This window comes from Mustelus asterias, chromosome 1 (assembly GCF_964213995.1).
Source record: "Mustelus asterias chromosome 1, sMusAst1.hap1.1, whole genome shotgun sequence".
NCBI lineage: Eukaryota > Metazoa > Chordata > Chondrichthyes > Carcharhiniformes > Triakidae > Mustelus > Mustelus asterias.
Genome location: NC_135801.1, coordinates 70,937,263 through 70,958,499, shown reverse-complemented (window position 1 = coordinate 70,958,499; position 21,237 = coordinate 70,937,263). Strand labels below are relative to the sequence as shown.

Below are 21,237 nucleotides of genomic sequence, written 5' to 3'. Positions count from 1 at the left end.
TCTAATTACCTTTAAAACAAACATGGGTTCTATCCAAACAACAGTTTATGGCAGAAAATTTCACGCTTTAACTATACCCTCTGTGCCAAGAGATTTTTCCTCTAATTATCCCTTGAATAGAACTGATGATCTTAACTTTATACCCACTTATTACATCTCATTTACCTGTGCAAGCAAGCTATGGCTACTTATTATAACACGTGACATGGAAGACTCTAAGATCATCTCTAAATCAACTCAGTTCTAGTTATCAAGAAACACTCAACAAATCTCTTTCTAACGTCAATCTCTGATCTGATGTAACATTCAAACTGAATCTATGCTGCAACTTTTATATCCTTCCCATGATGAGGCGGCCAATACCATACACAATACTACAACTGTGGCCAAAGGTTTTCTAAAAGTTCAAACTCACTCCCTTTTAATCTATAGTGTTTGTAACATGATCATTATTTTGCACTCATTTTCAAAATTGAAAGCAATTTTTTACATCACCTATAATAAGTACAGCTAGGGTATTGCAGACAGTGCATTACAGGAAGAATGTGATTGGACTAGGGAAAGTACAGAGGTGATTACAAGGATGTTGCCAGCACTGGAGAATTTTAGCTATGAAAAATATTTCCGATTTGCTTTGTTTTCTTTGGAACAGAGGGAACACAGGAAATAGGATCATACGACGACCATACGGAATGTTGAGACTGCTCTGCCATTTTACACAAATCATGGCTGATCTTTGTCTTCAATTCATTTCCTGCCGCTCCCCATATCCCTTAATTCCATAAGAGACTAAAAATCAGTCTAACCCAGTCTCAAGTATATTCAACAATGGGGCATCCACAACCTTACAGGTAGGGAATTCCAAAGAGTCACAATCCTTTGAGTGAAGTAATTTCTCCTCATAGCCCTAAATGATTAGCCCCTTATCCTGAGACTGTGCCACAATGTTTGTGACAGCCAACTGATGGAAACAATCTCTCAATGTCTATATTATCAAGCCCCCTCAGAAATTTTTAGGTTTCAATTAGATCCTCTCTTATTCTTCTAAACTCCAGAGAATACAAGCCCAATTTACTGAGCCTTTTATCACAAGACAATCCTCTCATCACGGGGACCAATCTAGTGAATCAAGTGAACCTTCACTGTACCACCCGCAATGCGAGTAATCCTTTCTTAAATGTGGAGACCAAAACCGCACACAATATTTCAGATGTGGGGGCGATTCTCCCAAAAGTGCTGAATTGGCAGGAAAACTGTTCTAAACCCCAACTGTTCTGACAGTTCAGCTTCTCACCTGAATCACCGCACTCTGTGCACTGAAGAGATCCCAGTCATGAATATCATTAAAAACCCAGGGGGGCCAGAGTTTGACAGTTCTGGAGTTCTGTGCATGCGCACTGGCCCCAAGCTGTCAAACTCCCATTTGCTGGCCAGCCCAATCGTTGGCCAGCCCGGGACCCCCACAGTGCTGTCCCTCCAGCTCCCCCCCCCCCCACCCCCATGGCCCGATCGTGGCCCACACAACAATTCCCAGGTCAGCCCTGACCCTCCCCCTGTCCTGGAGCGCCCGATGCCCAAGCCCCAGCCCCCAGCAGTGGCGATACCCAGCAGATCCCCCCCCGCCCACTGACTCCCCCAGAGTCAGAACCGCCCCCCCCCACCCCCGCTCAGAGGCAGGCCCCCCCAATCGCTGCCCTCCCTCCATCCCAGACCGATCCCAATGCAGAGTGGCAGCGAGATCCCCCCCCCCACCCATTGCACCTGGGCCCTGCCCACAATAGGCTCCACCCCCTTGGCACTGTCCGATGCCCTGTGGACTTTGCTGGCACTGCCAGGGTGCCCATGCCCAGGGGGCACCACCCCCTGTTGCCCGACCCCCTGGGGGGCCCCTGATTGCCCCCCTTCATTCCGGCGGGGTCTCCCGCTAGCTCCCCGAATGTGGGGAACTAGTCTGAACCCCGGCGGAATGAAGTACTCCTGGTGGGGTGGGAGATTCAATTGGGACCTGAAAGATCCCAATAATTAACAAACATACATACTTAAAATAGATTAACAGATTTAAATGACTTACCTGCCTTCCTGCCAGTTTCCAGCGTGGTCTGGCCAGTGACTGTTCGCTGGCTCTGGGAGATGCGCATGCATTCCCGGCACATGCGCAAATCCCCGTTCAAGACCACAGACACGCGTCTCCCAGCCGGACCCGCCAGAAAGTGGCGAACCGCAATGGGTGAATCGCAGCCATGGTCTCAAAGTGCTGTACACCTGTCGCAAGACATCTTTATTCTTGTACTCCAGCCCACTTGCAATTTGCCTTCCTAATTGCTTGCTGCACCGGCATGCTAACTTTCTGTGTTCTTCGTACAAACACACCCAATACTCTGAGCATCAACACTTAAAAGTTTTACACCTTTTCAAAAGTATTCTGCCTTCCTATTCTTATGACCAAAGTGAACATCTCTCACTTCCCTACATTACACTCTATCTGCTATCTTGCTGCCCACTCACTTAACCTAACACCACCAGCACTGATATGTGCACAGTTCATGATTCACTGCCTGCCGTAAAGCTCTGTTTATGTCCATCTCTGTTCTCCATCCATTAACCAATCCTTACCCATGCTCAAATACAATCCCTCATGCCAAAAACCCTCATTTTGCTTATTTACCTTTAATGTGGCACCTTATTGAATGTATTTTGGAAAACTAGCTATACTGTGTTTACTTGTTCTGCTTTAACTACCCTACTAGATACATCCTCAAAAAACAAATAAATTTTGTCAAACAGAATTTCTTTCAGTCTTTCCTTTTAATAGAACCATATTGATCTGTTCTAATCATACTATGCTTTTCTATGTGCCTTGTTAAGATTTCTCCAATGACTAATGTTGTGCTAACTGGCCTGTAGTTCACTGCTTTCTTTCTCCCTCCTTTCTTGAAGTGGTGTAACATTTGCCAATTTCTAATCTAATGGGATTATTTCCAAATATAAGTGGTTTTGGAAAATCATATCCAGCACATCCAAGCTCTCTGCAGTTAGCTTTCTTAGAACCCTAGGATGTTGGCCATCAGGTCCCAAGAACCTGTTGGATACTATCCCATAAGTTTTGCCAATACTTTTTTTTTGCTGGTATTAATTTCTTTAATTTCCTCACTCTTTTTAGCCCATAGGTTACCATCTATTTGTGATATGAAACTTGTATCTTCTGCTGTGAAGACATGCACATTTGTTCAATGCCACTGCTATTTTCTCATTCCCCATTACATTTTTATCCTGTCTCTTCTTCTAAGGGACCAACATTTACTTCAGCTACTCTCCCTCTTTATATGCTTCTAAAAGCTCTTACAATCTGTTTATTGTCCTGGCTAGTTAACTCTCATTCTATATTTTTCCCTTTTTATCAAGCTTTTGGTGGCTCTCTGCTGGTTTCTAAACACTCCCAATCCTCAGACTTGCTACTGTTCTTTGCAACATTGTAAATTCTTCTTTTAATCTAAGACCATCTCTAACTTCCTGAGTGAGCCACAGGTGGGTCTTTCTTATTGAGTTTTTGTTTTTAAATTGAATTCTGGTGTACAAAAATCATGAAGTGCCTTGACAGTGTGGAGAGAAAAAACCTATTCCCCAGAGAGAGAGGTCAATAACCATGGGACATTAATTTTAAGTAACTGCCTGAACGATTAGAGTGGAATTCAGAAATATTTTGAGGGTGGCAAGAGGCTGGAATTCACTGTCTGATAGGATAGTAGGAGCACATGCTCTCAAAACATTTATAAATAAATCTGGATATGCTCTTGTAGCACAGAAACTTATCAGGCTTTGGGCAAAGAGTTGGAAAGTGTGATTAAACCTGATAACCTTCTTTGGCTGGCACAGACACAATGGATCATGTGACCTCATTCCATGTTTCAGCTGCAGTTGTTAATATCTTTGGAGGGAATTTTAACCCCTCCCAATCCACCCAGCAGAAACTGGACAAGTGGATATTTGAAATGGTGAGAGGCATTATCACAGCTCCTGCCCTGATCCTGGCAGAATGGCAGTTTTCTGGAATTCATGACTTTATTTTCTGGTTGCCAGGTGTTTCCAAAGACTAGGAAAAAATACATACAGGGTACAAAAACCAAAGTAGCACATCTTTGACCTGTGCAGGTGGCCATGCAGTTAAAGGGAACAGCCTACACCTTTTGTGATGATCTTAAATTGCTGATGAAGCTGCTTCTGCTTTCAAAGTCAGCAAAAAAATAATGCCGAGATAGGCTTGACTTGTACGTTCACGGAAATGTTGGGAGGAATTCTCCTGTCCCGCCCGCCATGGGAATCATAGCGGGCAGGGTGGCAGACCACAGGAAGGTCCATTGACCTCAGGTGGGATTCTCTGGTTTCGGGGCAAGCACAGCTGGAGAATCCCATCCATTACCTTAGAACAATGGTACCAAAGTTAGGGTTACTCCCAGCAGCAGCATCATTGCAAGGTAAGCGCAACAAGTGATACTCCACTTTCCATCCATTTTACTAAAAGGAAAAACACTTGGTCCACTGCTAATTTCAATAAGCTGCAAAATACATTTCAACAAGCTGCAAAATACATTTCAACAAGGTGTCAATGATAGGCTGTGCCAAAACTTATTTCTACACATTACAGCTTTTGACACTCTCTCCTTTTTACCTCTCTGGGCTTGATCCCAATACCAATTGGGATAAATACATTTATAACAAAAGGAAAATGTCACACTGTTGAATCTTTAGCAAATATTTTAAAACAGCATTTCATTTCAAAAGCCAGAAATAATCGACAGATCAGTCTTTGCACTGATCGATGACATTTGTGACATAAAGCTTTGGAGTACATGGATGGATGCCAAAATTCCAACCATAGCCTGCATCAGTTTGATCTGGTCCACCTTGATGCAATAACTTTAAAAATACATAGTGTAGCAGCGGCAACACAAAGGATAGTCAATTAAAGGCCATAATGATGATAAGTGATAGATTGGCCCCTTGGTGGCATTCGTACCTCCAAATCATTCTCACCTCATTCCAAAAGTTGAGCTTGTTATAGAGATTAAAAATTAGTGCAATAATTAGGGATTATTGTACTATGAAAAATATCATATGCATGGGACGAGGCGGACTGATCTGTCTGTTTTGGTGTATGTAGACAATCTCGATTTTAAATCCAGTGTCAGGATCCTGGCTTTCTGGGAAATCAGATCATTTCTGGGAACTGACCCAGCGCCACATCTATGTCGCTCACACAACACTATCTTCAAATGCAGATCTACTAATGGACCATAGATGAGCTCACCTAATTCGCGATGGTGAGTACAGCCAGAAGGCAGAAACTGACTGTTGAGTACAATCCTCAAAGATAGGAGGCAGCCATGATAAGGCTTGCCGCTGCCTTGCAAAAAAGGAGGCAGGAGGTTAGAGGGCTAGCAGCCTTACAGCACAGCGCAGTGACCAAATGGCCAATGATAAGATATTCTGCCACAATTATAATTTCTTCCCAAAATTCTTCAGAATAGACATGACTTAATGGCTTCCCCACAATGCATTCATCAGCTGGGCACTAATTTGCACCAGACCTTTTGGGTTTACCAGTCTGCGATTGGAAAATTGCCTTGTATTGCTTCCCAGGCTTTTTACAAGGTCCTCAAGAGTTTAACAGGCAATTAATTGGAGGCAAGTGGATTCCTGGCTCCTCCTGGTGACCCCCCACCCATCGCCCCACCCCGTCAGCCCTCTCTTTGAAAGTAGCAGTCTGTGCCAGAGATACCGATAAAAGCTATTTTCAAAGAGCGATTGCACCAGCGATCTTGCTCCCACAGGTGACTGAAAATCAACCTTCAAGATCATTTGAAGTAGAGTATGGAATTATGCCAGAGCTTTGCACCATTCTTCCCTCAGGTAACACCAAAGATAAATTAACTGGTTATTCATCACATTGCTGTTTGTGGGATTTCCCTGGATGGAAATTGGCTACCATTTCTATCCAAAAGTAATGACTGCACAAATGTAAAGTGTTGGGCGGGTGTGGGGGGAGGTTGGTGGATTTTGGCTGGATACATTAAATCCTTGGTGGAGGATTTTTCTGAAGCCAGTGCTTAGAACAGCTTCCTGTAGATTGGTTAAACTGTTGGTTGCCACTTAAAATGCCTGCTCACCAATGTTCCCTGTAAACTGCATGGCCACTCAGTAATCCAAAGGCCCCTGTGTAGACCGTGCACAAGCTGGCCCCTTTAAGCTGCCATGCACAGACACGCAAAATAATTTAAAGGGGTAGCACAATTAAGTCCAGACACTCCAAAGAAAATTAAACGTCACATATTCCTGCTCGGCCTTCATTAAAGGTGATGCATGACATTTTGCAAACTAGCACTTCATCTCATGCACTTGTCGAACAATAGTTGGTTGTTTTGATAGTAAAACAGCAATCAAATCCAGTGCTACTTGCCAGTTCAAGTTTATTTCTCCTGCAGCTGTGACGAAACCTCTGAAATGCAATGCAAAACTTTTGGGGACACTGGTTAAGGCTTCATCAACACTAGAGTAACATTTATTCCAGGAATTCTATGAAGATCTCACCTTTTGGACAGCATGAAGGGACAGTGATTAGCACTGCTGCCGCCCAGTGCCAGGGACGTGGGTTCAATTCCAGGGGACTGTATGGAGCTTGCACGTTCTCACCATTTCTCTGTGGGTTTCCTTTGAGTACTCCAGTTTACTCTCAGTCCAAAGATGTGTGGATTAGGTTGATTGGCCATGCTAAATTGCCCCTTAGTGTCAAGGAGATTAGCAGAGTAAATACATGGGGTTATAGGAATAGGACCAGGGTGGGATTGTCGTCAGTGCAGGCTCGATGGACTGAATGGCCTCCTCCTGCACTGTGATTCCATGATCAATGAGAGTTAACACTGTGCTGCTACACTTTATTAGACACGTATTGGAATGTGGTAGCCAGAGTACCCACACCTCTGTGGAAGCAAGGGAGTGGAGCCCACATCAGCAAAAGGGTATGTAATCAGCACTTGAATGTTAAATCTGTAGCTTTCTAGTTTAGTATCTCCAGGCAATTTCAAATTATGGTAATCAGAAATTGGAATCGAAATTGTGCGCTAAATCCAGACTTTCAAAAAGGCGTGTTATGTTAGCATAGCATGCACTTAGTCCCTGTTGGCACTCTTTGGCCAAAATCACCCCAAAGTTCTTTTTCTAAATGCAGGTGTAAAATTTACGAGCACCATTTTCAAGTTAATGTCTCAACAACTTATCCTACATAAAAATACACTTTTCCTCTAAACGTTCTCCTCTTTACTGAAGGTGCTGGTTCATTTGGGTCCACAACTGTTTGTTTTTCAATGCTTCATGTGTGTAAAGTCTGGCAATAAGTGACAACAGATACCTGGGGGCTATTCATGTTAGCCTGCACCCACTATCATCCAACCATGACACACATACGACTTTACACAAGAAAAATATCAATTCATCCACATTAATAAAGGGTGAATGAGCACTTTGTCAATGTGGTAATAACTGCAGGATCAAGTGTTCTTGTGAGCACTTTATCTCTTCTTTTTGCAGGTGTTCACAGTTACTGTTGCTGCAAAATCATTGGTCCAAGCAAACGACAGTAACTTTAGCAAACCTGTGGTGGAATCTGCTTAAGATGAAACTTGTGCTGCTCACTTCCCAGTTTGGACAGCAGCTGCAGTAATGCATATCTGTCAACAAGTGTGCATGCGTCTCTATGTCTCTGTGGAATTTTGGCTGAGATCCTGTGGTCTTTAAACAATGATGGGGGAACAACAAAACCCAGGGAGACTAGAGAAACAGATGAAAATAGCTGCTTCCCTTGAATCCCCATAGTTCCAGCTGCAAGATAAGGAGAACTTCCATTAAATTTCAAGGCCTGTGTGTCTGACGATAACTATCGGAAAGACAGTTATATTGCAATAACAACAGCTGGCATTTATATAGTGCTTTTGATATAGCATAAGTGCCAAGGTGTTCCACAGAAGTGTAATTAGAAAATAAAAAGACACTGAGTCATAGAAGGAGCATGGCACCCTTTGACCAGAAGCAGTAGTGAGGAAAATTTGTAATTTCATTGAAATATCTGTGGAATTTGTAATTGTTTTCAAACATGTTTGAAAAGGAAATTTAAGACTTTGCATCAATTGTAAAGGGATCAATTATAATTTATTTAAGAAGAAGAAATATTGGCCAAGAAAAATGAGACCTGGGGACCCTTGACATGGAAGCAGTGCCAACAGATGTACATTAAGAAAGAAACTGTTTGACCAAACACAACGCAGAGCTAGAAGCAGAAGAGCTGGAAGGTGAAGACTCAGATGCAGATACAAAGAGAAAGCATGCAGAGACAGAAAAAGGAACACATTATTCTTGTGAAGGGAAGTAATCACACTAAGAAAGGGGTCAGTTTTTTTTTCAGTGTGGCGTAAAAGGAGACACAATCTCTTGGAGGAAATTGTAAAGAGATCAATTGTAATTTCTCTGATAAGAAGAAATATTGGTCCATGTATGCTGGTGACCCTTGACCTGGAAGCACTACCAAAAGAAGCTGTGGCGCTAGCTAATACAAATGAGAGCTACAAGCATAGGAGTTGCAGAGTGAAAGTAACCAGCATAGAGAAACAGACGTGAAGAGAAAGCAAACAGAGACCAAAAGAGGAACATAGAGAATTCAAAGGATATGGGGGAAATGTGGGATCAGACTACTGATGATCAGCCACAATCATACTGAATGGTGGAGCAGGTTCGAAGGTTCGAATGGCCAATTCCTACTCCTATTTTCTATGTTTCTCGTGAAGAGAAGTAAATCACCCAGGAAAAAGGTTAGTTTTTCTGTTTGGTAGAAAAGGAGAGAGAGGCTCTTGGAGGTACGGAATGAGCTTGCTAAAAATGTCTAATAGCTGGCAAGCTGGGTGGATAGCTTGGAGATGCTAAAGCGCTGGCTGTTCTGGTGTCATTGGTTGATCAGTTGAACAGGAACTCTGGAAAGCTGCACCATCAGGATTGTAGTGACCCGAGGGAGAGAGGATTTATGAAAGTGCGCCTTGTTGATGATAATCGTACCCATAAAATTCAAAAGGTGAAAGCTGTTGAAGATTAAGACCTGGCCTACCCTGCATGGATAAAGAACAACACATTGTGCAACTGTGTGGCTATGTAGTACCATATTTGTGTGAGAAGTGATGCAAATATGTTTACAGTTGCATAGGATGTATCTTTATTGTATCAACTATTCAAAGTGAAATACACTTTTTTATTTGAAGTGTCATTTGCCTGTTGAATCATGTGCAATTTGTGCTGGTTCTGATTTATGTTAAAATAAAAACTGCAAAAAATGGAATCTTGTTGGTAATTTCTTCAGTAAAGTTAAAAGTTTATTTGTGTCACAAGTAGGCTTACATTAACACTGCAATGTAGTTACTGTGAAAATCCCCTAGTCTCCACACTCTGGTGCCTGTTCGGGTACACAGAGGGAGAATTTAGCATGGTCAATGCACCTAACCGGCACGTCTTTCAGACTGTGGGAGGAAACCGGAGCACCTGGAGGAAATCCATGCAGATATGGAGAGAACGTGCAAACTCCACACAGTGTTCCAAGCTGGGATTCGAACCCAGGTCCATGGCGCTCTGAAGTAGCAGTGTTAACCACTGTGCCAGATAAATTTACTGTGCCAGTAAATTTGGTTGTTTAGATTATGGTTTCCCCGTGAGGATTTAAGACAGGTAACAATAAGCTTGGTCACAACAGTAAAATTTAAGGAGCATCTTAAAGGAGGAGACAGGTGGAGAGATGAAGAGCTTTAGGAGGGAATTTCATTGCTTAGGGCCTAGACTGCTGCAGACAGGGTCAAAGGAAATCAAAGGTGCGCAAGAAGCCAGAATCAAAGTAGCAGTGTCTTAGATAGACTTAGGACTGGAGGAAGTTAGAGATAGGGAGGGATGAGGTCATGGAGGGATTTGAATGCAAGAATGACAATTGTAAAACAGAGGCATTGATGGGCCAGGACCTATTCTAGGTCAACAAGCACAGGAATGATGGTTGAATGGGATTTTGAGAGAGTTAAGATTTGGACAGAAATTTTGGATGAACTCAAGTTACTGGAGGAGATAAACTGGAAGGCCAACCAGGAAAGATTGGAATGATTATTCTTGTTTATTTAGATTTAAAGGTTTCAACAATGGGCTGAAGCATGGCAAAGACAGATGATATTAAGGAGATGGAAGCTCATAATCTCGGAGTCAAATACCACATGGAGAACACTGCATAACATCACAATATTTGATGCTTTTATGTACAAAAGTACAGGTTGGCATGATTAGGGTATAGGGACTGTGTAAGAAGCGAGGAGTGAGGAATTTTCTTTTGTATTTAAACATAGTGATGAAGCAGAGAAGCAGGCCTTGCACTCAGCCCATCCCAGACCCAGCAACCTCCACACGTTTCGGTGTGCCACTGCTACCACCCATCACAACGGAAAACCCAATCTGCAAGCAGCCATTTTTAAAGATTAGGTTTGTCGAGCCAAGAAACATTGGGAGCTGGGACAAAAATCTGAGCCGTGGAATTTTTGTCCTTGCAAATACTTTTACAAGGTTTCTGAAAATAATTAAAAATTCAATTGCAATTACCATGTTCAAATTAGAAACACAACACTCAATGAATCTTAGAATGCACTGAAAACATTAATTAACATTAATTACTTTGAGAAATCCGCTTAAACTCCAGCAAGCTAATTTGTAATTGATTACAATGAACCTTTGAAGACATCAGAATAAATAGAATTACCATTTTAAATTCTTAGAATCAATGCAATTGATTTCCTTTCAGGAAATTGAATGAAGACCAAATGAACATCCCAATCTAGTTCACCACATTTAAGGCTTGCCTCCATTAGGCCACCCTAGCTGACAGTTGATGTACCTGACGACACAAAAATAATTCTAAAACCTACCTTTATTGGGCCTCCCTTGACAATATCACCTACGGTATTAAGCAAAGCATGATCAGTGCATGCTCCAGCTATTTCTGACCTAAAATGGCAATCATGATCCTCGAACCATGATTTGCACGTTAACATGGGCTTTAAGGTTTCAGTGGTAGACCCCATTCAAACAACACTCCCTGATCATCAGAGTTAATGGGATGACCAGACTAAGCAGTCAGTTTGGATTTGATGCCAGTACTCTCACGTTCGTGTTTGGGATTAGAGGTGAACATCAGCCAAAATTATTTTTAAGATTTTATTGAAGCAATGGATGTTGTTCCAGGATAATGCATTTTCATGTTGCACATCCTTTGTCAGCATCAAGTACAGGAATTTTTCAATTTATTTTGCTCCCCCATTGGCTGCATCTTCAGTTGTTTGAGCCCCAAGCTCTGGAATTAAACCTCTCTGTCTCTGCTTATCCTTCCTCCCTTAAGGACATCTTTAAAATCTAGATACAATAAAAACAGAAAACGATGGAAAGATTCAGCAGGTCTGGCAGCATTTGTGGAGAGAGAAACGGAGGGGTGGGATTTCGAGCCCACTCTCCGTGGGAATGGCACTGTGGGCTCAAAATACAGAGTGTGAGAAAAAATAAATCTCATCTGCGAGATTGCATTTCCTGATTTTGAACTAACTTCACCAGCAGGGTGATGTGGAACACGCCAAGGGCGGAAACTTAATTTGAATACATCTGCATCTCATTAGTAAGAACTCTCAGCGAATATTGAGCCCTCACTAAATATTCAGCTGGTACTGGCGTGACATCACATCAGCGCCATTTAAAGCAGCTCTACATCAGCATGAACCTGGTGCCTTCACCTCCAAGGGGGATATTGGAGGTGAGCGCTCTGGTGGCCATTACTTCTCAGACAGTCCAAAACTCAAGGGGCGTCAGGGAGAATGCCCGGGCATCTCCGGGCCAGGGCGAGGGCCACTGCCACTATCGGGTGGGGGGGTGGTGGCAGGGTGTTGAGGATATAGTATTGGGTTGCCCCTTGCTCCAAGGGGATGTGCTGGCTGCCAAACAGGCATTGCTTCCCGATTCTTCCATGCTGGGTTTGTGTTCAAACAGTAGCTGAGTGGATGCCCTTCCTTGTTAGGAGTTGCAAACTGAGCAAGAGGCAGCCACAAGTACTAAGTGCGACTATGAGATCCTTGTGTTCTGCTTTGGAAGAGGCCAGGCTGCAAGGGTAGTGTAGGGATATCAGTGATGGGGAGCTACCCTGCTTCACGATGCATAAAGAGCCTCTCACTTGAGGAAAGGTGATTGCAGTGAAACCTAAAACCCTCACTTTGTGAATGGTGTGAGGCCAGAGGGACTTACAGGACAGGAAGTGTAAATCCACTTTTCTACAAACTCTGACTCTCAGATCCAGCAGTGAAGGTGTTTATTGTTCTTATGCAAGGCTGCTTAACTGCACAGCATTGAAGACCCAGAAGAGTGAAGCTGCCATCTGGGGAATTGCTTCAATAGCTAATTGCATACCTCTCAAGACTCAGCTGTTTCTTGGCAAGATTAATGTTGTTAGGGAGACTAACTGACGATTCTTTGAGGAGTCCAGTATGCCAATTTAATAGCCAGAGCCAGGTCTAGTTACAGAGTCTGGAGTCAAAGATTTTGGAACAACAAGCCCCAAGAATATAGAAGCATTTTTCAATTCAACCTTTAGCAGTGCACAGCTCACACTGTGAAGAACCCCCCATGCAAGATAGGATGGTGATAGCTGGCACCACTACCCCTGCTTAATATCATGTCTGGCACCATTTTTGAGGTACCCCATTAAGATATAGATCTTGTAGTCATGCATTCTCTGTAATGCACTTTAGTGCTGTGCAAGATCGGGACTCGGGGGCGGAGGGGGGGGGGGGGGGGGGATGTTGTAGTACAGAGGAAGGTATATGGGGATGTTGCTGTAGTGTCAAAGCGGGTGGCATGAGGAAGAGCATTCACATAAGTAACTGGAAGCACTAGGGTGGAAGCCACAGATGCGTGGAGCAATGAGGATCAGGGCTCTGTTGCTAGTCCTCAGCGTTCACTGTGGTTTTCTCAATCTTTCAGTGCATGATTCAGGAGAATCATGGAGCCTGTTGAATAGGCCTTTCTCCTGATTGGAATTGACCAGTAGCAGAGATAACAATGTGTTGCTGCGTGTGGTCAGGACCAGTGGCCTGCAGCTGCTCAGGGAGCAGGACTACACATGGAAGAGACAGTATTGGCCAGGAATCTTCCGACCTTCAGTTGTCCGAGCTGCAGTTCCAGAGAAGATTGCGTCTGTCCAGGAGGACAGTGGACCACCTCTGCCATATACTGTATGAGCTGGCACCCCATGGAACTGGAGGACACCCAATGCCTGTGGCCCTTAAAGTTACAACCACTCAGAACTTTTATGCTAGCGGTTCATTCCAGGGCAGCACAAGGGACATCTGCAGCATCTTCCAGTCTGCCACTCACAGAAGTATTAGGGAGATGATAGATGCCCTTTATGCCAGGACTGATATATTTATCAAATTTGACCAGGACCAGGCAAGTCAGGACACCAGGTCCATTGGAAACAGTTATTCCCTACTTTGAAAACTCCTCATGATTGTGAATCTCTCTATTAAATCTTCCCTCAACCATCGCTGCTCTATGAAGAGCAATCCAAGATTCTCTAATCTCTCCACATTATTAAATTCCCTCATTCCTAATTCAGTACTGATGAATCTCCTTTGCAGCCTTGTCAAGTCCTTGATATTCTTCCTGAAGTGTGGTGCCTCCAATTGGACACAATCGCCCAATAGTCAGGAAGTCTCCACAGGCCTTTATAAATGCTGTTCAGAAGCTGGATCTGGAAGTCCTATTCCATTTTTGACAGATGCAAATTTTGCCAGCAAAGGAAGGGGTTGGGGCAAAACTCACATAGGCAGGAATGCAGAAATCAGCATGAATGTTTAAACTTAATGCTGAGTTCAAACAGACCCCATTTTGGCTGTTGCAAAGGCCTTAACCAATCGTCATGAATTGATAGATTAGACATAAATGCTCTTGAAGGATGGATAAGGTTTGTTAAAATGTCAAAATCTGAAAATGTTCTTTAAGCATAAAAACAGGCTTAAGCTGTCAGTGAACGTTTTTTTAAAAAAACACTCTGCTGGACTGCTTTAATTGTCAGGCCATCTGGTTGTATAAGTTAGAAAGAACATTACCATCCAGTCGTACAGTTTTTTAACTTAGCTAGTATTATGTAAAATGAATGCTTGGTTGATTTTCAAAAGCTACAATTATCTCAGAAGATGGTTCTGTGTTCACAGTTGATTGGCAGTTTAAAGAGGTTATTAAAGGATGGTCTTTTTTAATGTGGGATGTGAACAGAAGTCTTTTTAAGAAATTAACCACCCGAGAAGATTTAAACCTTCAAACTGATTTAATGAATGGGGACTCCATTTTTTCAATATCAAATAGTTTTGAGTGAGAACTTAAAAAACAAATAGACTTCCAACAATTTATTTCCATGTTGCTCCTGAGGTATGCCCATGGTGGTCACTGGATGCGTGGCTCTGGAAATGGAATGAAGGTATGGGGGGGCGGGGGGAAGGGGGTTATAATGGTAGGTATGGGTTAGTAATGGTGGTGGCATGAAGGTTATAAGGGGCCATGAAGAGTGGGTGGAGGGGTGAAGGCATGTGAGGGGTGAGATCCAAACAACTGAGATGAAGTCCCAGAGGACCAAGATGAGCCTTTTAAACCAGCTCTCCTTGGCACTCGCCCATGGTTGCCTGCAATTTACTTCCAGGATCAGTGGATCCAATTTACTCCTGCCCCACCTGTCTGGAGCAGACATTGGGTCTAACAGAGCTTATTATACCCAAGTGGGACTGCTGAGTTCCTGTCTGGAACTACCCATCTCAGAAGAGAAAATCTGGCCCAATATTCTAGCTGAAGGCTAACTAGTGATTTATAAAAGGTTTAACATAACCTCGCCTGTAACAGTCACATTAACTCTTCCTGCCATCTTTAAATATTTATTCATGTTACCCTCTTGGCTTCTCTGTTCCTACCATTTAGTTTATATTGTCACTGCTCATTCTTTCTTCCAAAATGCTTCACTTCACAATTTCTCTGCCATGACAACTTCTTGTGAGTGTGCCCAGCATCCCCCCTAATTCTATCTTTTGCTCTCGTTCAGTGATTTTAAAACTCTACCCTAATTCTTATAAACTCTCTAACAATGTAAGCTGATCTTCCTCTACACCTTAGCTATGACTGTAACACTACATTCTGCACCCGCTCCTTTCCTTCTCTATGAACGGTATGCTTTGTCTGTATAATGTGCACAAAACAATGCTTTTCACTGTATACTAGTATGTGACAATAATAAATCAAATCAAAATTTCATCTGCCACGTGTCTGGTCATTGTACCAGTCTGCTAATTCCCTCCTGCAGACTGCTACCAGCTGCAGTTAGCAACACAAATACTTCTACAAAGTGACTGTATCCAAGATATCTAAGAGAGTAATTTACGATTATAATTCAATAAAATGGTGCAGAGCGGTTACATTCCAGTGGAAATAAACTTAGACTATACACTGGGGGGAGATTTCCAGCTGCAGTTAGCCTGTTGCTTGCCTAAAATAAAGGCAATCAGCAAAGCAATACTTAGTGGGGATCTTGCACTCAATATCGCCCACCTTTTTAAATAGGTGCCCAGCACCCCAAACCAAAATAAGCCTGTTTAAATATGCAACATACTGATTGCAATCTTCATGGGGAAATGAGGGACATACAAAGTGCATAGTAGTCCCAGTTTCTCCAGCGTCAAGAGTGTGCCTGGACCAATGGTCAGTTAAGGGGTTATTTGGAAGCCATTTAGAAAAGATTTTGCTTTTTGTAAAATAATACATTTTTCTGGGGATAAATTGAGCATTAATTTTCCTCCGAGACTCCAGGGAAGTGGGGACGATATCAAATTGGACCAACTGACCCCAGAAGCAAATTAGAGGCAACTATTGGGATGGGCAAGTGTCAAGGCAGGCTGGTTAATCGGCCTGCCTGGGTTCTCTGAGACTTCATTTCAGTTCTTTTGGACCTCACTCCTCACACCCTTCACCTCTCCACCCACCCTTAATGGCTCGTCATAGGCTTCATAGTGGCTCCACACCAACCTATATCCCCAATTATGTTTGGTCTCCACAGTTCACTAGTAATACCTACATAAGGCCCAGGCCTGAAAATGGTTCAGAACACCAGATTATGACTTTGGGCTGTGAGCTCACCACCAATGTCGCATACAGTTTGGGCTTGTTTCCTATTGGTTCCAAAACATATTATAAGAAATTGTCCTGAATGCTCTCTACGCACTTGTCCTCAAGTCTACCTTTACCAATCTGATTTGTCCAATTTATATGAAGATTAATGTCACTCATGATCATTGTAGTACCTCTCTAGCAATGGAAAGGAACACTGGGCAGGGTCTACGAGAGGTGGGTAATCTTCTCTGTCAGTTATCTGCCTAGTGGTGAAAGTTAAAAATCCACCCTTGGGAATCACGTTACACTCTGTCACTGCTGCCATGAGGTGCTAAGGGGTTACTGTGTAAGAAAAGCTCTGCTTATTTCTTCAGTAACAAACCATTGCTGATTCCTGGGAAAAAATATGTATATACACATAATATATGCACAAATGTAACTTAGTAAAGCAAATCAATCAGAGACAAATCAATATTAAAAACTGGACCAAAGATGTTGTGAATTTTAAAATGAATAGTCTGGAGGAGCTGGATTGCAATAATGTTCAGCGCTTAACAAACAGCATTGAAAATACAAGTAACTTATGATGAAAAGAATATAAATCGTATGCCTAAAAGGACAATCAAAATCGTGCAACAGGTAGTGTATCCTATTAATTCAGGGAGTCCAAGTTGCAGTTGTAATATGAACTTTCACATGCATATTGTATCTGGAGCTATGGATAGTGATGGTAGAAGCTCCAACATTCTTTCCATCACATGGCTAACCAGGAATCTCTCCCTCTCCTATCACCTGACATTGGCATATATTAGAAGGATTTGCAGTTTACTCACACCTGTTTGGCCATGTTATGAACACACTTTCCTTGGTCATGAAGCCCCGGGGTGATAGCCAAGTTCCGCACACGAGGATGGCCTCAACTGGGATCTTGGGTTCATGTCACACTATCTGTAACCCCCACGACTTGCCTGGGCTTGCAAAATCTCACTAACTGTCCTGGCTGGAGACAATACACACCTCTTTAACCTGTGCTGAACCCTCTCTCCACTCACATTGTCTGTACCTTTAAGACTTGATTACCTGTAAAGACTCGCATTCCAACCATTATCTTGTAAATTGAGTCTGTGTCTATGTATGTCCTGTTTGTGAACACAACTCTTCACTCACCTGAAGAAGGAGCGACACTCCGAAAGCTTGTGTTACCAAATAAACCTGTTGGACTTTAACCTGGTGTTGTGAGACTTCTTGCTGAGACTCAAACTCAGAGCTTCTGGCCCAGAGGCAGGGATGCTACCCACTGTGCCATATGAGCACCACCTGTGACAGAGCAGTACAGTATTATTTTGTTTTTCTACCAATGGTTATATGCCCCCTGCACATTATATGGTGTGTGGCATACTCTGCAATTTGAAAAAAGCAGCACGGTAGCACAGTGGTTAGCACTGCTGCTTCACAGCTCCAGGGTCCCGGGTTCGATTCCCGGCTCGGGTCACTGTCTGTGTGGAGTTTGCACATTCTCCTCGTGTCTGCGTGGGTTTCCTCCGGGTGCTCCGGTTTCCTCCCACAGTCCAAAGATGTGCGGGTTAGGTTGATTGGCCAGGTTAAAAATTGCCCCTTAGAGTCCTGGGATGCGTAGGTTAGAGGGATTAGCGGGTAAATATGTGGGGATAGGGCCTGGGTGGGATTGTGGTCGGTGCAGACTCGATGGGCCGAATGGCCTCCTTCTGCACTGTAGGGTTTCTATGATCATACTTCAAGCTCAAGGGTTCCATAGCAACTCGTAAAGATCATTAAAATGAAAGTAATTTTTCTTTAGCAAATCGGCTAATTTTGATACGAAGAAATATAACAAGATCAAAAATTAAGTAGTACAAAGAAATTGTACTTCAGAAAATATTAAACACAAGCATTGTACATTCTGCATGGATTTCTGAAAATCATTCTCTTCGGAAATTCTTAAAAGACTTTCACTGTTGAATCACTGTAATAATCCATGTACTTAGTGTTGTGAACCCAAGTTAATAAAAGTACACACAGGCTAATGAACATATAAATCAGTTTTGAACCTGATGCATTAGAACATAGAATATCGAACATTACAGCGCAGTACAGGCCCTTCGGCCCTCAATGTTGCGCCGACCAGTGAAACCAATCTAAAACCCATCTAACCTACACTATTCCAATATCATCCATATGTTTATCCAAAGACCATTTAAATGCCCTTAATGGCCTTAGCGAGTCCACTACTGCTGCAGGCAGGGCATTCCATGCCCCTACTACTCTCTGAGTGAAGAACCTACCTCTGACATTGATTGAAGACAAAGTGATACTTCACTTTAGCAGGTGCAGAACCAGTACAGCAGCATCAGAAAGCATGATGACGGTGATAGAAAACAAATTGTGTGTTCCTATTTTATTTCAAGTATAGAGCTGTGCCCATTCTGATGTGTTTAGGTTACTTGCCTGGGACTGTGAATTGATGTTGGCACCCTGCTTCACTAGAGTTTTGACCACATCAGCTTGTCCAGCCAGAGATGCAATGTGTAGGGCTGAGTTTCCTTTCTGTTAAGAGAAATCAATAATTAGCAAGAAAGACAGAAAACCCAGAGCAAGACATCTTGTTCAAAGATAAAGAGGCAAATTGAGAATGGCAAAATGGACCTGGAGCAGGAAATAATGCATTTTCTTAAGAAAGGGAAGCAAAACATTTAGGAAAGCTCCAATTAATGTTTAGTTTCGGTGGCTTTTATATTGGACTATACCATTAAATTAATCTGTACAGAATTAAGTTTGTGCATAAAACATTTTGATGATTAAATCTTAGAGAGTATCACAATTTTGTAAAAATGGAATGCAACTGTTAAGCAATATGTCAATTCTATTTATCTCATAGCCATAACACGTGAGCTGGGGTAAGTTATTCAATCCTTTGAGCTTGTTCTGCCATTCAACAAGGTCATGGCTGATCTTATACCTTAGTTAAACTTTGCATCATTCCCATATCCGTTAATTACTTTGGCATCCAAAAACATGCCTATTTCCCTCCTGAGCATACTAAATGAATACCTATCCATAATATCCATAGCTCCAAATGCAACATCTGGGGTAGAGTTCTCAAGCTTATTATCCTTTCAGTGAAGACATTTTTTTCTTCATTTCAATGCTAAATAGCCAACCCCTATTGAGACTGTGACCCGCAGTCCTAGACTCCCCAAACGGGAGCAACATCCTCCCGGTATCTGTCAAGTCCCTTAAAAAGTTTCAACTAATCAAAGAGAGGCAACATGGATTTGCAAATGGGCAAGTAATGCCTAATGAATTTGATTGCATTACCTGAAGAGGTGACTAAAGAAGTGGATAGGTGAACGTTGCTGGATGTTATTTTTAAAGATTTCTCGAGGTCCCTCATTAGACATTGTTAATTAATATTAGCTCATATTAGCAAACTATTCGCTTGATTAGGAAATTGGTTGAGAATCAGGAGGCAATGAATAGGGATAATGTGACAAGTGGTGTATTGCAAGGATCTATGTTGGGACCTCAACTACCCAATGCATTTATTGATGACTTAAATGTTGTGATAGAAAGCCAAGAACTCCAAGGCTTAAACTACGAGGAGAGATTACACAAAGCACAGTTCTATTCTGAGTTCCTTGCACTTAGTCTCAGGCATGACATTGCAGTCCCTCTTCCAGCCACTGCAGCACTGTGCCTGGATTAGCTGGAGAGCCTTGATTGACAGCTCTGCAAGATGTAAATTCTTCCCAAGTGAGGATGGAAAATCCTGCCTGCTGCCAATCAACGTTCATTAGATTGTGAAATGGCAGCAGACCTGTTGGAGTCATCAGGGATGTGCTTCCCACTGCTAGATGAATGCCCAACATCCTGAAAATTCAGGCCATGGGTATATAGAGAAATACTGTTTCCATTGGTTGGGGAGATAGGACGAGGGGTGTGCAGAGAACTCTCATCCATTAATGACAATTCATATTAGATCAATTTTTTATTTTTAAATTGTCATTAATTTTTTTGTATTAAGGGATATTGGGCAAATTGTGTAAGTGGAGCAAAGTCACAGATCAGCCACGATGAAATTAAATGATGGAACAGAGTTGAGGAGGAACTTCTTCTCCCAGAGGGTGGTGAATCTCTGGAATTCTCTGCCCACTGAGGTGGTGGAGGCTACCTCGCTGAATATGTTTAAAGCGCGGATGGATGGATTCCTGATCGGTAAGGGAATTAAGGGTTATGGGGATCAGGCGGGTAAGTGGTACTGATCCACGTCAGATCAGCCATGATCTTATTGAATGGCGGGGCAGGCTCGAGGGGCTAGATGGCCTACTCCTGCTCCTATTTCTTATGTTCTTATGTTCTTATGCTGGAAGGCTAAATGGCCTACTACTTTTCCTATATTCCTAATCTGATATTTATTTCAACAAGATCCTTTCACTTATTCCTAAACTTTAGGGAATGTATGCCTCATGTAATCAATCTCTTCATCCCAGGAATCAGTCGACTGAACCCATGCTACACATCCTCTAAGGCAAATAGAGAGTATGGAGACCAGAACCATATGCAGGATGAAAGAGGTGGCCTCACAAAGGCCCTTTATAATTGCAGTGAGACTTCCATAATACTTCAATCCATTTGTAATAAAGCCTAATATACCATTTATTTTACTAAATTTCTTGCTGAACTTGCAAGTTAATTTACTATGACTAGTGTACAAGGACATCCAGATCCCTCTGAACGCCAGCTTCTCTCACTCTCTTGCCATTTAAATATAACTCTGCTTTTCCATTCTTATTACCAAAGGGGACAACTTCACATTTTTCCATATTGTGGCCCAGATTCTCACTGAGGCAAGCCCATTTGGGAGGAATTTTAAAAATGACAATGGGGACCTGATTCCAGATTCTCATCCCCACTTCTGGCAATTTTAGTTGGTATGGGTTAAGGGTATGAGTAGCCAGCCTACACAAAGCACGC

The 21,237-nt window shown here is 42.6% G+C and overlaps 1 protein-coding gene across 8 annotated transcripts in view; it reads right to left on the bottom strand.

The window, feature by feature from the left end:
* The window catches only part of ank2b (ankyrin 2b, neuronal), an 876,340-nt gene that overhangs the window by 297,334 nt on the left and 557,769 nt on the right, over nucleotides 1–21,237 (bottom strand). For all 8 annotated transcript variants that reach the window (XM_078213593.1, XM_078213597.1, XM_078213634.1 and 5 more), the window contains exon 5: nucleotides 18,712–18,810. In XM_078213593.1, coding sequence (XP_078069719.1) covers nucleotides 18,712–18,810 — 99 coding nt within the window. The remainder of the gene's footprint in view (nucleotides 1–18,711; nucleotides 18,811–21,237) is intronic.